Source organism: Aphelocoma coerulescens, assembly GCF_041296385.1.
Source record: "Aphelocoma coerulescens isolate FSJ_1873_10779 chromosome Z unlocalized genomic scaffold, UR_Acoe_1.0 ChrZ_unloc_scaf_1, whole genome shotgun sequence".
NCBI lineage: Eukaryota > Metazoa > Chordata > Aves > Passeriformes > Corvidae > Aphelocoma > Aphelocoma coerulescens.
In genome coordinates, this window is record NW_027184086.1 from 3707108 (window position 1) to 3725356 (window position 18249).

The window sequence follows — 18249 nt, forward strand, 5'->3', positions numbered from 1 at the left end:
TGCTGACTGTGAACAGGCATTCAGAAATTAAAAGTTCTGATTTGTTTTCTTTAAAACTCCCCATTGTTTGTCCATTTCTGGCAGACCAGCCGTCAGACAGACCAGACAGAGCACATGGTACTATATCCCAAGCATAATGGTGCAGGACACTTTAGGATCTGAACTAGATCCACTCGGCATTCTACACCGATGCTACAAAGGATTTTTTTCTGCCTTTTTCCTACTCTATGCAGTAATATGGGAGAAAGAGACAGAGATACTGACTGAAAAACAACATCAGAATCCATAGCTTCAAATGTGCAAGAACCTGGGAGATACATGCAGGTACTTTCAGAACAAACTTTGTTTAAAATTTAAAAATTAATTGTGACTCATGTGTGGATGAGTGAAATGGGTAAACCAAACTAATGAAAAATGATTTTACTTTAACCACAGCTGACTCCCACTGCAACCTCAGCATACCTGCATTGAGTGGTACAGGGTTAGACATTTCTCAGTTGGAAAGCATCAAGTGTTAACTAACCCATAAAAGCTGGCAACACTTGTTTCAACATACTTAGATGAAACTTTGCAGGCATTTCTTTATTGTGCAGGGCTAGCTTAGACTAAATGTAATAATTCTCCTAAAATAGTTACTATTATATCACACTTTTAAATCAAGGAGCATCAAGAAGATATCCTGAACATCTGAAGATGTAGAACTTGTTCCTCTGTGAAATGTCATTATTGTCGAGCATTTCTCCATTAACTAACTGAATGAAAAATGTTACATCATGAAATCAAATTCCCAGATAGAACTGCCCAGCTGTCGACAGGCTGTTTCACCACTTCCAAACACATGTAAGTGACCTAATACCATAGCAGGGAACTAAGAACTTTGTTGAAGCCAAAGTATATTTTCCTGCTGGCTTGTGCCAAAGGCAGGCTTCAAAGAAAACAAAAGAAAACCTCAAGTATGCCAATTTTGCATTGCAAGGAAATGAACAAAGCACTCTGTGACCCAGTGAGAGAGGGGCCTGTTGGACTCAGTCTCTTTTATTTTGCAGCTGACTGTTCATTCTCTCTTTTGGTGACTCAGTTCCCTGCCTACGATAGTAATGCTTCCTTGCCCTCAGCCTTGCTCCTGCATGCTTTTTTAGCATCTACAGGCAGGGAGGGGGGGGTTGGACTGGTAATGGGAAGAGGACTCTCTTAACCTGCAGATGTTTTTTAGCCCAAGATGACAGGGTCAGTGGATGCATCAGTGTGAAGGTGGTAACAAGAAGCAGGTGACAAGAAGATGGAGGAAGCTGACTGTCACAGAGGCTTTCAGAAATAACATCCACCACAGACTTTCTGTATGAGAGACAGAGATACTGGCCTGGGGTTCCACTCAATTGCACGGCACTTCTAATCCATTACTGCCTTATGTACCTCTAAAGCATTCATGATGCACATACTGTGGTAAGTGCATTTACACTGACAGATTCTTCCCAAGATAATTTCAGAATTATGCAGCAACAACCATTAGTGTGGCCAGTTTGCTGATTGTTGATCCAATAATCCTACAGCCAAGCTATTCCATTTGTTTACTCTCATTAAGCTGTAGAAAAAGAATCATTGACACATGTCTGAGATTCACTGAGGATTTCTAGTTTTTTGATTGTACCTGAATAATCATTTAATAAGATTTGCTCTATCACCTAGTATGAAGGGGTTCTTTTGGGACAAGTTATAACTCTGTCACCCTTCTCACCTGTACTTTTGAAACTGCCACAAAATATGCAAAACACTAGCACTATCATTACTTTGTAAGAACTCTCCCTCATAATACATCTCAGTAATTACAACAGGCTATTTACTTACAGTTACTAGAACAGGTGTGACACTTAGCACACATGAATATTCCTTCCTTGTTTTAACAGCTGTAGAGTGAAAACTACAGCATAAAAGCAATTATCTACTAAATATGTATGTATCACATATTCTTCAGCACAGTGTGTGCCACTTTCTGAGGAGTTTCACTCTGCATTCAACACACACCATTAGCTGATCACAATTCCAGGATGCATGAAATAAGGCCTTCTTGGTTGATTCTGTTTAATTAGCTCTATAATTGAAATGCAACTAACTGAAATCCACTGAGCATTTAGTTCCTGTTTGTTTCAGTATCATCCCTACAGTCAGAGCAGCACTATGCACAATCCAACACATAAATAAATCACACCTGTAAGTATTGCAAATCTACTACAAACCATTAGAATGCGGATTTTTTTTTCCTTTTCATTCCTGCACAAAACACACCGGCATAGTGCCAAAGTCCAAATTTCCATGGAGAAAACAGCACTCACATTAGCATGAAAGCTAAACCTGGAAGCAGAAATTCAATACAGTAGTTGGATAATGTTTCCAGAAAATTCTTTATTCAATAGCACTAATGTACCATGATTTAAAAGGGAGAGGCTGAAAGGAATGGTAGGTTCATGATGCAAATTGTTCTTATTAGTGACAGTAAAGGTTATGCACCTAGGTTGAGAGAAAAAAACAATCCAACCCATTTGAAACCATTGGAAGTAACCTTACACTGAAAAATGAAGCACTCTCTCTGATGAAAACATGAGCAAACATTTTTTTCGTTCCTTCAATCAAACCATCTTGATTAGTCTGAAACAGATAACATGTCAAGAATAATATAATTTTAAAACAGCACTTTAATCAGCTACTCTCACCTGTTCACCCTTCCTCAACTACTCAATCCACTTAAAAAGTCATGTCCTTGACCTGACCAGTCTCCTTGGGAGTTCACATTTGATCCCTCTTTCCATCCTCCAGTATTTCATGCCATGAAGCCACTCACCAACCTGTCAAACAAACACTCTCATTTCCTGTCATTTCATCCAAACCTATCACATTCATTTTTATTCCCTCTGACCGCACAGAGCCTCAGCATAGGGTCAGGACAGGAAAAGGACTAGGAGTCAGTGTGTGCCTGTTATTTATGTTGGTGACTTGTCTGTGAGGACAAGGAGAGACAACAGCCATTTCTATGTCACAGCCATCTAATTATCATCACTTTATTTGCTCCTTGCTTAAAAACACCAACAAGGCCATTCTGTAAACTGCAATTCATGTCATCATACTTCTGCTTAGCTTCCCTTCATAGTCCATCATTCCCTTAGTTCAGTTATGCATTCCTCCAGTTATTAACCACAAGGTAAATTCAGTCATTTCACTTCAAGTCCCCATAATCTTGGCAGCCAACTTGTATTTCTGCCTGTTTATCAGTTGTGACCTGAATCTCATCCAAAAGTTCTCACTTTTATAGAAAGATTTGTCAGGACTCTCCTGCTAAGTCTCTCCTATTTTTCCCCATCTCTAAGAGTGAGATTTCCTCCATTCTCTCCTTACTCCTAACCTCTCTTTTGTTTTGTATTCTTGTCTTCTCATTTTCAGAGAAATTCTTGTCTTTCACGGGTTCTCATTTCTGCTCCACAGCTATGATCATGCCTCGGCAAACATTCAGCAGCCCTTAAACTATACCAAAGCATCTCTGTGTAATTATTTTTCCTAACTCAAGATTTCTCTCCACTCTTTCATTACCACTGGCACATTGAACACACAACTCCCTGACCTGGAGTATCCTGAACCATGGATCAATGATGATGTGAGTTCCCATGAAGCAAGGGGATGGATCCTGGCCGCTGGATTACATCAGAACTGTGCTTTGACACTTCATTCCCCACCTAGCCAAGCATCCCACTTCACTGTCTGTGGATGAGATCTCTGAATGTTTAACAGATGAACTGTTGGATAGTTTCTGACTACGTGTGTATACACACACACACATAGATACACTTATTTCATCCATTTGTGTACATACAGTGTGTGACACTTGCATATACCCTGTACATACTTACACAAACAAGTGCGCACATACATACACACTCATACCTATGTGTACACATATATCTACCTATATATTTTTTGGATCCACTGAAATGTTCCACTTGGAATATCTTCAGTCCAATGAATTCTGGCAAATGCAAAGCAAGCATCTGACAGATCCCTGCTTGAAGCTCTACAAGACCGGTTGGCATGTGCACTTAATAAGAACATCAACTTCACGGACCACTTAAAGGTTTGGGGTGCTTTATTTTGGCAGAAATTATAACTAAATTACTTTAACAATGACACAAGCTGAAATAATATCTCAAAAAACTTTAGTGAATCAAACCCTCTAGTTTTCAACCAGATCTATTTTATGATTATTGTAATTGAATTCCTGCAGCCCTCATCTACCTTCAGTGATTTATTTTGTGTCTGCATAGTTTAGTAGCTGTTTATGAAGGTCAGCAAGTTGGTCTACAGATCCCTTCTCAACTCCCTACTAGCCAGTAAATACTAGGTTTTTAAAATTTTTCTAAAGATCTGGTATCTGTGGGTTTTTCTCGCCATGGATGGCTAAACATAAAATCCAAACTCTCTATTCTAACCCAGCATATAGATCTGGTCTATAAAATTAATTTTTCCCTTCTAACTGCTTTGTCACACACAGTTTAAATCTCTCCAGTGACTTTTTCCTTTACATCTTCCTACATTTAAGTTTCTCATCATAATCTTCCAGGCTACCTTACCTCTGCCTCACTCACTTCTACTTCAGCCTTCCTATCTGTCAGTTCCATTTTACATTTTGAGGGACAGTGGACAACCCTGTTCTTGTATGTTCTTTTGGTTCTACATACCAAGACATTTTTCTAAAGCCACTTACACTTACTTCAGATCATTACAGAACTAAAATCTTTACTTCCAGGCCTCATCTGGATAGTTCCTTACCTGGTTAAGAAATTACTTGCTCACTGTTTCTAGCATTCACTCTCAGGTCAGGCTCTATCAACCAACTAAACCAAGTCAAATAACCCCATGTCTAGGATAAAAAAAATCTTGTTTGTTCTGCCTTCACAATTCAGAATCCTGGCACAAGATATTTCATCATTAAGAAAGAACACCTTCCACCCATGTAGATGCTACAGCAACAAAGACTTTTCCCTCCTTTTCTATAATGCATTTCAGAAAATCAATGTTTATGTAAAAATTAGATTCAAGCAATAATATGCACTGATAATCTCTTTAAACATTCAGAGACTAGAAAGATTCAACGCCTTTTTCTCCAGTCACTTTTCTAAATTTATAGTTTCAAGAAGGTAAACAAATACAAAACTCTGTAGGAAATTACAGATGGCTATTTGGCTTAAAGGCATGAACCTGTCTTGGGTACCTCAGGGGTGAACTTATTTCATTACAAACTCTTCACAGAAGGGACACTGCCCTTCCTGAAACACAGTTTACTTCAGTTCCTTCCTACCAGGAAGAAAGGTAGAGTTTACCAATTCACTGCAATGCAGCTACTATCATAAACAGCCTCCCAGATGAGAAGTGATAATGTGGTTTTCTAGCCCAAAATGGAGCCATCGCGCTGAAACTGTTTTCCACAAAAAGTAAGAACAGTAAGCATAAGAGAGCACATGTGTATAAGCGCTCCCCTTGCATTGTGGCAGTACTAGAACCAAAATAGTTCCCCAAAACAGCTGTGCTGACAACCACACAGTCATTTAAAAAACACCACAACACAAGGAGGAGCGGGGTGTTTTAACAGTGGCAGCATCTTGCACTGCCTCAGGTCAATATCCCAGGGCTGACAGTGGCAGAGAAATAATACCAAGGAACAGGATCTTGATTAATTTTTACTGTGGCACTGACACGTTTCTATGGGAACCCCGCCTTGCCTCTCTGGGTTGGCAGGATAACAGTTGGTTACTCCATTATAACTAAACTGGCACTGAATTGCAAAAGCACTTAAGAGTCCATTTTCAACTGTGCACTACAGTTGAGATTTACACTTTATTACCAAAATCCTGTATTCTGTGTAACCAGAACATAAAGGTGCAGTGTATGTATAAGAAAAGGGGAAGCAAGTCATCTCCTCACCTTTTTAAAAAATGAGGATTCACAGAAGCTCGGCATTGCTAACTTCAACTATGTCAAGTCAGCAGCTCACACTCAGAGAGCAGGCAGAAAATCTAGTAAAAAAGAGAACCCTGTGACAAGAGCTACATGGTAATCTTTCTGGCACACCAGAATCCAGGAGGTTAATTGTGCTCCACCAGACTAACCCTGGCCCTCAGACTCAGCTTGCCACTGCTAACAACAGTGTTAACACTCTGTATTGCTGTGGGCAGTGTGCTGGCCCATTGTACCAGGTGAATTGCTCTTCACTTCAGACAACTGGGGAAAAAAAAAGTTTGGGAAAGTAAAAAGATCTGAACACCTGCACTGGAGCCAAAGCTTCCTTGAATACAGCAAAAAAAAAAAAAATGGGATGCATAACGGCATTTTCTGAAAGTCCTTGCAACTAAGTTAAATTAGAAGTTTTGAAACCTGGTCTGTAGACCTTCAAAACATCTGCTTACACAGAATTGTTAAGACCCTCTTTCCTATATTGCCTGATTGCCATATGCCAGTTCACATCATCCAGTTGCAACTGCAGAACTAGGTCAAAACCCATCACTCTCTCCACTTCAGCTTTGTCATATGCTTGTGAGAGAGACTGTTCAACTGTCATGTAAAAGATCCAATTAAAAGCCTCAGTCAAAAAGATCTATTAATAGTCTGCCTGAACAAATGTGACCTGTGCTGACAGCCATCACACTGTGCTATGATTGTCTGCAGATGGAAATAGTAACAGAATTAAAAAAAAAAAAAAGTATATATATAATTTGCCATTTGCTCACCTCTATGTCTGTTATAATGCTGGAGATTCAAAAGACAAAAAACCTACATTTCATACAAAATAGAGGAGTCCTGGCAGACCTAATCCTGAATGTCCATTTTAGGAGAAAAACTAATAACTGAGGACAATTTTAGAGGGCTATAGCAGCCAGGTCTGTATAAACAAAATGCATAATCTCATTACAGCTGATGCCTGCTTCAGACAAACAAGGTCCATTACAATGCTGGCTTGAGATCAAAGACAAAGAGCTAACAGCTTCCCACACCCCAAAACATAAAAAACATCTGTCAGCCTTTGTCCTGCTTTCGGACAAGCCAAACCTCCTGAATCTATATTCCAATAATCAGTTCTTGCTTTAATGGCATTCTTGGAGTTTATTTTTAGCCTGGCAGAATGGAAATGACGCTTGGTTTGGAAGCACGTGCACAGAAGGCAAGGTTATCCTGGGCACAAAGCTTTTGTAGTAGGCTCAACTGCCCATACCACTGGAATCTTCAACTTCAGGTCTTTCTAACTATTTCAGTTCAACTGAAGGCATGATTAGGCTATGTTTTTACAGCAATCATTTTTATTGGCATGAAAAAGAAATTGCATGTATGATATGGGAAAAACGTGGCTGCAAGGGGAGAAGAGGAAGAGATCCACCTCCTGTGGTTTATTGTATGTACTGGTTCCCAAACATGGCACAGGGTCCTCAGCCAAGTAACTCACAAAAAAATCAATCTCTATGCAAGCAACCGAATTCCAACACATCCCACAGAGTGCCTACAGTACTGAATAAATTCCTCAAAATACACAAAATCTAAGTATTTCACATCCACACTAGCCTCATGCAGAAGGGCTAGAAAAGCACTACCTTCTCCCATTCAAAGAGATGTGCCTTGAGAGCATGGGATACCTGATGCTTTGGGGCCCATTTCCCTGACTGTAAGGGAAGGGGTGGGGAAGCTGAAGGAGCAGAGCTACCCACACTAAGGAAAAAATAAAATTATTTTAAAACAGAGTAGATTTTGAGAGAATGGTTAGAATAAAAACGGGCAGACTTTGCCAGGAAAGGACATACCAATATTGAGTTCTAAAACCATAAAAGCTTCAGAAATTGAATGAGAAATTTTTAAGTAGATTTTCATTAACAGCAACAGCAAACAAAAGCAGCCTACAAACCAACCATGGAATTCTTTTTCTCACAGTACGGTTCTATTTTCAGACTTCCTTGGTACTTTCCCTTAAAAGATCATTTCCCAAAAGAATTTCCATAGAACTCCCATTTAATTTACAGCTAATGCCTGGAAGTTAGCAACAGAGAAAATGGTTCATATTTAGGACAGCTATAAGAGTATGCTTTGACTGACACAAATCTCTAGGAAGCCCTTTTTGCCTCATCCCCCACAAAAGTAGTTTTGCTTTCTTTGGCAGCCAGACAATTCTTCCTGTTTTTAAGGAGTCAATTTTAAAATCTACATTTACTTGCTTAGTTAAAATGTAGTTTAAAAAAATCACAGTACACATACACAGTGTACAATTTTTTGGGAGGGTGAGTTGTATTGCGTTTTTAAGCAGTATAATGCTTAATCTCTAAATACACTAACATTACACTGACTTGTGCCACATAAAAGCTTACATACATGATGAACAAGCAGACATCCTTTATCATCAGGTAATCTGGTAATTTCACTCTTCATAACGGAAGACTGTTGGTTATGTAAGCACATGCCCTGATAGTCACACAGCAAAGCACAGCAGAAGTATCAGCTGGCTGTCCAGCAGTCAAAGTAGGAGGTAAGGTAAGAAGTAACAGAATAATTGATGTATTGCCAAATTGTCTGAAGTAGTAGAGAAAGGACCAGACAAGAGATTAAATTCAGCACTTTCAGTTTCATCACAGAATATCACATGTGAATACACACCATGTAACAAGCACCTCTGAGATATTCTCCTGCGAAAGTACTAAGTACATTTTATAACATTAAGGCATTACAAGAAATTATTATATGCTCAGAAACATGACAGCAGTATGGAATTTACATGTAAATCACTTAATTTACATTTACATGTACCTCAGAGCACATAAATACTTACTGTGACTCAGGATGAAGCAGGGCATAAATACTGTTTCAAGCAGTTATCCAGAACAAGCTGCACTACATCCTGACATAAATGCAAACACAATGATAATACTAAGTGTGCTCTTTTATACACAAAAGCTATTAATGTTAGTAGACCACAGAAAATTAGGTTTGCCTGACTAAGGAGCAGATCCAGGTAGGAAATGAAAAGTCATGTGTTCCTGAAAAATGCAATAGTGACTTTCAGAACACCGTTGCTCAGTATAAACTACGTCAACTAAAAAAGAATAGCCTTCTCAAAACAGTGGTTCTGTCTGTCATAACTTGCAGCTCAGTGCTCTTCAGGAAGAAAAATTAGCAAGGCAAACATTCACTGAGTCTGACTAATGAAGAGGTACTGCAGTAAGAATATCTATTGTCAAATAACATGACGCTTCCTAAAACAAAGATACTGAGTTCTCATCTGCTAGTGATCATGCTGAGAAACTAATGCTAACACAACTATAAGTTGATTTGTTACATGTATTTCCAGTTTAACTTTGTACTTTATGAACTTTTGGGTTGCATACCCAATAGAGACGGTATCTGCATTTGATACTAAGAGTCCATAGCCAGAATAAATCCAGTTTAGTTGCTTTAATTCTGCTGTACGTAAAGCACACTTTGTCACACAGATGCACAAACAAACAGTCCATTCTCAAGCCCAATGATGTCTTTAGTACCTCCAGATGAGGTACAAACACATGCAAATCAGACAGGAAGATATAGAAAGAGCATATACCAGAGCAGTTATAAGAAGACGCATTAAGAACATTTTTGTACTAGTTTTCTGTTTGTTCTTGATGGAGACATTCTGAAAACCAGCTCCTCTTGAGATGAGAAGCGCAGATCTGGCAGGTGGAGCAGCCTGCACCAATACCCTCCCACCTAGACACATCCATCTTGCACTGACAACCCTGCACAAGATAAAAAGCAGGACTATGCACGCTCTGTGGTTGGCCAGAAGAGTGAGATGCTGCAGGAAGTAATTCTGGCAACTCTGTAAATAAGCCCTTCTCTCTGACTAAGAACATCTAAGAACATCTGTGGCACGGCTGCTTTGAGGAGGAAATAGCAACACAGCTCCTGAAGTGTGGTCATAATGAAATTCTGCCACACTCTGATCTCAAAAATACAGCTGTATCCTTCCCCTCTGCAAATCAACCATACGGTCATAAAATCTTTCTAAAGGTTTCCAACTAAAAAAGCTTTGGCAAGGAGGAGGTTCCAATACAACTGGAGTGTCTTTGGAAGGAAAAATCAGAGATTAAAGGGTTCTGGATCCCACCAGACCAGGGACTGGATAGTTAAAAGACCACCATGTATCAACATACATGGGATCACATCTTCAAACTGGAAGATCTTCAAGCAGAGACATTTCTCAGCAAACCAGATGTATTTCCAACTAAAAGAACAGAGATCTTATCATCATAGCAAATGAAACATAACCAATGGGTTTTGTTTATGTAAATGTAGTTACTCCCGACAATAAATACATTCATCTTAACACCGAATTTAAGCAACAGAAGCCAACATTAAGCACACATACATGCATTACCATTTATATGTACACGTTCTACTAAGAAAAATTCAAGTGTATTCTAATCACATGCAAGGAGAATATGAAAAGGGAAATAGAGCAAGTCTTATTGCTTCTGCTTATTAAACTCCATTGGAATTTTAATGTGAAATATGCCTATCATATTGAGATATTGCCTGCATGATGTTTTCAGAGAACAGCAATACTTCATCTCCTGGAACAGAATGTCATCCCTCCTTGTAGCATTGTAGGATGCACACTTGAGATCCCATGGCTGCTCCCAAACATCCACATGCACCAACAAATCCTTTTAAATGCTTGCATTCTTTTCTGCCCACAAAGAAGATTTAAATTAATTACAACTCTCAACCACACCCACACATGAGGACTCCTATTGGCACAAATAGGTAGATCATCAGTAAGCGGTGACAAGTCATGTGAAACGTTAATATTTTACTTGTAAATGTTGATACCAAGGGGAAGAGCTCTAAAGAGGAATGTGTTCTTAATATTTAAGAATAAAAATGCAAATCTGGAAAACACTGAAAGAGATTAACACCCTATAAAGATTACAGAGTATATTATTAAGGTAAAACAAAAGCTGAATCTGAACATGTGTTAATAAACCAAATTATAGCAAAATGATGCAAAATGAACAATGATAGAAAACATATGAAATGAGGATGAATGGCTAAATTTCAAATAGCACTGTTTTAAAAATTGCATCACTCCTGTGATGAAGAATAATGCTTCAGAGCAGGAATTATGTTTTGATAAAATGCTGTAGAGATGTATGTTCCCAAAATTACGAAAATGCATTTTAAAAAAAAATCCTCTTATAAAAGCTAGGCAAAGTGGACTGATGTTCATTTAGCTTTCGCAAATGGAAAACCTAAAGGACAGCATGGAGACCCTCTGCCTTGACTGAGGGGTATAATCTATGATGTCGGAGTACATAATCACCACAAGGAGGTCTTTAGCCTGACTGCACAGTTTAAAATCAAAAGAAGGCTAAAAAAAGGCTGCCAGAAAGTAAATCAGGACATTAATAACAAGAACTGACACTTGATTAATTAACTGAATTCAACTTATAAAAATGGGAAAGCTGAGATCTGTTTCTGAGAATGAATGCTAGGGACCAGCTTGCCTATCATTGTGGCAAATGTGGCTCAAAGTAAAAGATCTGAGAAAGGGACAGAGAAGGAAGAACCTATATTAAATCTCAGCTCTGTAAAGGCTGTTTATCTCTTTAAAGAGTCTAAATTTAGACTGCAGTAAGCATGCCCCATAGTATTAAAAATTGTGGAAAGATGAATAAATACTGAAACCCAAAGTAAATAATTCTCTCAATTTTCTCCTGCTCTTTTCTCTCTCTATTTTAATAAAGCCAAAGCAAAAATTTACATATGACCCATGACACCAGTCCTCAGCAGGAGTCAAATGAAGATGTTACTGTATTCATCTACATATAAATGAGAGACTGATGACTCTACTGTGGTCTTGAAAAGCATAGAAGAATACTTAATAGCAGAAATATAACAGATCAAAACAAAGACCAGGTATCTCTCATGACAGTAATCATAGAAAGAATTTAGAGATCATGGAACCATAGAATATCCTGAGTTGGCAGGGACCCATCAGGATCATTAAGCTGAACTCCTGGCCCTGCACAAAACACTCCAAGAGTCACACCATGTGCCCAAGAGCATTGTGCAAACACTTCTTAACTCTGTCAGGCTGGTGCTGCAACCACTGCTCAGGGGAGCCTTTCCAGTGCTTAAACACCCTGGGGTGAAAAACCTTTCCCTGATATCCTCCCCTGACTCAGAAAGCCATGAAACTGGGAACCCTTATTTTTTTATAAGCCTTTTTATTTTTTAGTTTTCTACATGTCATAGCAATGCAGTAGCCACCACACTGAGCATTCTTGAGTAACACTGCACACTGTGGCTTCATATGGTATCTCTGTAAATGTGTAACAGCACGTAACTTCTGAACCATCACTGTACAACCATTTGTAGTTACACTTAAACTACTTTTCTTGCCTTGATGATGAGAAAGTCACTCAAGGCAGGGTCAGATGTTTTACTGGAGAAACATGATGTGTATTGCTTGTCTTCTATCTTCTCTTAAAGGAGATGTTATACTGGATGGACTTGGTTATTGTTTTACAAATCTACATGTTCTCTCTTTCTCACTTAAAATTGCTCTTATTTCCCCACAACTAATGGAATATACAAACAAAGCTGCTAAATGGCCTATAATCTCTTAATTTCCCCATGCTATCCTTTTTATAATACATGTGTGCCTGCTTCTTTTCTGCTCATTACACTTCCCATATGCTTCTGTGCAAGTTCATGACTGAACCACAGTTGATCTCTTATTGTCCTCCCTAGGAAAAATGAGGGCATGATTCCTTTAAGAAACTATCAATTTTCGTAAATTTTTTTCTCTCTTAGAGAAGTTTTAATATCTACTTTTTTTTTTTTTACTCTGCATATGGAAACAGGTCCTATATCAGCTCATGTTCAGGAACTTAGATAAAACCAAGAAGGCTTTTGGAAACATTTTCACAATACTTTTCATCATTTTCTTTTCAAATACTGTAGCTCGAAGACATTGATTTTCCTCTGTTGTCAGCAATCACTTCCATTTTGAGTAGGATGTTGGACCAGACAACCTCCTGAGGTTCCCCTACAGCTTGAATAATCCTGTGATATCGTGAACTAGGAGTCTATTTCATCAAGGTCAAGCATGACAATGAAGAGTAATTTTTAAAATTAGAAATGTTTCACTTTTATTTTATCATCTTTTACTTCTCCACTTAAACACCTGTGCAACATAAACCAGAAACATGCTACAAAATAGGTGGTCTTTTGTGAAATGCCTGGGTTAAAATTAAAACACAAACATGATCCCAATACAAATGGGGGAGAAACAAAAAATAATGCCTTACTCCTTCAAAAATGTCATCCAAAACACAGACCCACACTAGTCACTGTGAAGAAAATTCACCTTTCTCCAGTCAAAACCAGCACACACAGTTGTGCGGGCTTTTAAAATGGAGAATAGTATTTGCCTGTAGAAATAAAAAAGCACACCAAGGGCTTAAAGCAAGTACCAAATAATTTAGTGAGTAGTAATGAAATAACATTGAAGAATTCTGCTGCACAACACTTTCCAGCAATCTTACATCACACTTAAAACTAATTGGTAGGAAGTTTGTATAAGCAAATCTTCTTGTGTTAAATTGTATCAGTTAAGAACTTCAGTTTGACCACACAAAGATTCCTCCACTTTTTGACACAACTTGGTTATACAAGCTTTGGAAATACTATACACTACACTATTGCTAAAATCACATTGGTTTTCTGGTAAAAAAAGTAAAACTGTTTCCATAAGAGCTCTAAGACTGGAATAAATACACTTCTTCAAAAACAAACAAACAAACTAACTAACTTCTAAAAAACTTAAAAGCAGACGGTAAAACACACTTACAGTGTTGGCAAGTTCTAAGTAGCTTCCTCCAACAGAGTTCCTAAAATTTGAGGCCTGAGCTAGAAGTCTTTGCAGAGCAGCCCGTTGTGTCACGTTGCTTCCACCATACTCCAACACTTTTTGTAGCATAAAATGACTGTGAAGGTCTGGACTATGAAGGTCTCTCGCTCCTGAATCATATTCCCAGCTTTCTCTGGCTCCTGATAAGGCACCTAAAATGTAGAAATGGAAAAACATTCTGGTATGGACTGTGTATAAAGAAAACACAGAATCACTCAAGTTGGAAGCCACCCATAAAGATCACTGAGTTCAACTCCCTGCTCCTCACAGGACTGCCTAAACCTAAACCACATGGCTAAGAACATCATACAGGTGCTCCTTGAATTCTGCCAGGCTTGGTGCTGTGACCACTTCCCTTGGGAGCCTGCTCCAGCGACCAGCCATCATCCCAGTGAGGAACCTTTCCCTAACATACAATCTGAACTTCCCCAGATGCAGCTTCATTCCCTTTCCTCACATCTTGTCACTGGTCATGAGAGAGAGGAAATCAGCATCTCTGGGGTAAGGCCTCAGCCTTCTCTTCTCCAAGCTGAGCAAACCCAGTGACCTTGGCTGCTCCTTGAGAACTTTCACCATCTTGGTCTCCCTCCTCTGGACACACTCCCATAGTTTGAGGCCTTTCGTGTACTGAGAAAATACCCAAAAATGCACACAGAACTCAAGGTGGGGTAGCAACAATGCAGCACAGATTAGGATCAGCGCCTTCTTTGACTGGCTGATGATGCTGAATATACCCCAGGACACAGCCCTTTTGGCTTCCAGGGTACACTGCTGACACAGGAATAACCTTGCCTGTCATTCCAGAAAGAAAAAAAGCAGAAACTTCTACCACCATTATTGCTCACCTTGCACGTGCTGGTAGTATCAGGAAAAAAAAGCAGTAAAATTTTCAGTGCACAGGTGAATTACTAAATTACATGATTCAGAAGGCAAACTAGAAGCATTTGCATATGTTATTTAGTACAGTGCAAAACCAATGTAGTTTACAACAGCTAAGGACCACTAAATGAGTACCAGTAACTTACATCATATTGAAAAGCAGCAGAGACCAAAGAGCAAAGGAAGAAAAACATAATTCACCTCTTTTTGTTTACTGAATGCCAACAAATAAGTTTATCTTTGAGCTGTATAGTTAATCACTTTTTATGTTACCACTGCCTTTTTTATTACCTCTGGATTGCTTGTTTCCATTCAAGTTTGAAACACATCAATCACAATGTGTACAAATCAATTCAAGGGTATGATCTTGTGGCACGTGACAAACAACGAATGCTTTGAGAAAGTTTCTGTATCATGAAGCTGTAGGGTTCCTGTTTCTCCATGAACAATCCTTCCAATTTGCTACAAACAGTGATGGGCTTAAACCATAAAAGAAAGCAGACGAAAATGTTCTTGTTTTGTCAGTAACTATTTCCTCCCTGGGTGCTTCTGATTCCCTTACAACTGTCTCACTCCTATTAAAATCTTGTTAACTTTTAGATTCAACTATTTCCTATGGCGAAACAATTCAGAGCAGGCACTAGATTATTCAATAACCCTGGGCAGGACTGTAAAATTTCATATATAGCATAATGAAGATTAAAAACAAGTAAGTGACTTGTCCAAGCACACACTCTGGTTAATAGAAAAGTCAGAATAGAATCCAGAGCCACAGACTAGATCAAAACTCTAAATCCAACATGCAATCATCAAACTATAAGTAGTTACATGTAATGCCATCCTATTATTTTAAAAGCTTTTCCTTTTTATGAACTAGTTTTCTCTCTCAAACATTAATCAGCATTCTAAGGGAGCACTTACTAATCAGTGGTTGTTACTTATTCAGTACATTACCAGGCAAAACCAATAAACTGTATAATGGACTATTAGGAGAATGTTTTCCCCTTGCCAAGAAAGTTTGAGATGCAAAAGTACAAGCAGAAAACCAGCCAGAAGGGCTGCAAGGCAGCAACTGATCTGTTGTTCCAGGTCAACACCCTAACGCCCTGTAAAGCCGTTACGCATGAAAAACAGACTTAGGAAACCTGGAGTTGGTTTCCCTGCCTTTCTGCAATGCAAATATTCTACTCTTGAAACATCTAAGTAGAAAATAGTGCACAACAACAAAAAAACTACATTTTATACTAATATAATCACCATGATTTCTTAGCACAGGTAGACGGAGATTACTTAAAGATTAATCCAATGACTTTCACACCAAGAGCATGCACCACTGTACTTCATCTAGCTACGTGCTGCAAGCTTTCTGACAGACTTGCACTAAGACACTGGTACCAGCAGTATTTCATGCAGCGGGCAGGACACTGTGGCTGTGCACAACGTTGGATGTCTCTGCCCTCGTGTGGCTACAGAACACCACAGAGCAACAAAATCAGCAGCTCACAGACCTGAAGCCACAGATATGTCTCAGGTGCCCGAGGGAGCCAGAGGATCAGTTCTGCCACTTCCCAGGTCTGGCAAGAACGTGGGAAACAACGCTCTCTGGGCAAGCACAGCCACAGAATTACAAGAGCGGGTTGTAGCATACAGATACACCTCCCTTTACAGAGCTAAATATGGCACATGTTTCTACAGAGAATGTTCACTACATTTCTATTACTCAAAAATCATTGCAAAAGAGCTTCCATATTCATGCAATTAACAACAGCAGCTCTGCTGAAGGACCCAAGTGGCCTTCGTAGAATGCACCACCTGGTATCAGAGTGGAAGCACTTTAAACACTCAGCTGGCACAGAAGTCACCTGTCAGTCACAGATGGATCCAGAAAGATTTGGGTTTTATTAGTCTATTATGACTGTATCTTTAACCCAAGTTTTCTTAAAAGTTCAAGTCTATACTCCTAATTTAAAACATACATATTAAAAATAGAAGGGGAGATGACTGAAAGGCATTTCCAGTATTTTATTTTGGGCTTAACCCTAATCCCTAAATTTGCCCAGTGATTTCCCAACAGATTCCAGAACTCTGGCTGTTAAGATGCTGTCCTGGATCATGCACCTCTCAAATCTCAGCTCTGCAGGGGAACTCTGGAGCCAAAACTCAGATTTCACTTCTAACTGAAAATTCAACCAGGAATTAACAGACAACTCTTGTATCTTGCTGTAATTAACATACAATTCCTTCTCTTATAATAGTAATTAGAAATAAGGAAACATTAGGTATGACGGCTGATAGCTGACCTGGGAACTAGGAACCTATAGCTAATAAATCTGTGTTTAAGATTAGTCTTTACAGAACAACACACATCCCATGATAGCTCTTCCTTGTTCATATGCACTTAGAATAGTAAGAAGCATGACTTTTCTGTACTAAGTCAAACAAGGTTATCATGAAAATTCCCAGGTAATAAGCATTCTGGGAAATTGGTGTTGCTACAATGATTAAACAGAAAGAAAACATAAATAAATAAATTCATTGCACAATATTTGTATTAGACAAGTAATATAAGAGCACATAGTTGTTTTCAAATTATGTAACATTTCAATTCCAGAGTAAGAAAATTAAACAAACACTTTCTGGAGTGAATGAATACATTGCACATTTAAGAATAACAAAGGACAGTTTCGTTTGATGGTACATAAAAGATTCCATAGTCACATAAAGTTTCAGTTTGTGAATTGTACCAAAGCTGTTTCAAACAACTTTAATCAATTCACTTGACAAATGCCACTCTGAATTGTCCACGTGCACTGAGACTTCTTGGTATCTAAATCTTCCTTTATCACCTGCAAACCTCTCTGGTCTGTGTTCTGGTACCACCCCGGCATTCTGATCTGAAAGAAAATGGCATTTCATCTTATCTACCAGCACAACCTTCTGCCCAGAAGGCTTGTACTCTGCAACAGAGAAGCACATGCCTACCAAAAATACAAGTCTGCCCATATAGCCAGGATTTTTGGTTTGGTAAAGGCTAATTTCACCAGGCTATGCTGGTGGACCAAGTGTCTCATGATTTCTTCTTCACTGCTCACAGAGTAGAAAACATGAACTACCAGGATGGTAGGCCACTGAAGATGTATTTGTTTCTGAAAGGATCTGGGATATCAGGAAAAGCAAGGCACTGTAAGATTAGCCCTGCAGCGGATTCTGAAATGAGTCTGGCTTGTGAATGGCAAACATGAAGACAGCTGACAACATAAGTGCACAACCAGCTCCTTGGATACACAGCTTCCCCTCACTCAATGAAGAGTGTCTCATCACTGATTTCCATGGGGTAGCCATGACATGTAGCTACTTAAACTTATTTGCATTGTATTACCAGAATAATGGCTATTTTTCAT

The 18249-nt window shown here is 38.9% G+C and overlaps 2 protein-coding genes across 3 annotated transcripts in view; both read right to left on the minus strand.

Moving 5' to 3' along the window:
• MCC (MCC regulator of WNT signaling pathway) overlaps positions 1-18249 on the minus strand; it is a 183985-nt gene that overhangs the window by 142120 nt on the left and 23616 nt on the right. The window lies entirely within an intron of this gene.
• The window catches only part of LOC138103965 (uncharacterized), a 29070-nt gene continuing 24032 nt past the window's right edge, over positions 13212-18249 (minus strand). The window contains exons 3-4 of one of the 2 annotated variants that reach the window (XM_069002638.1): positions 13910-14121; positions 13212-13490 (exon numbers count right to left, since the gene is read on the minus strand). In XM_069002638.1, the coding sequence (XP_068858739.1) occupies positions 13437-13490; positions 13910-14121 (266 nt within the window). In that variant the 3' untranslated portion in view covers positions 13212-13436. Of the gene's footprint in view, positions 13491-13909; positions 14122-17560; positions 17743-18249 lie in introns of those variants that run through there. The other variant, XM_069002639.1, reaches the window with a different exon arrangement.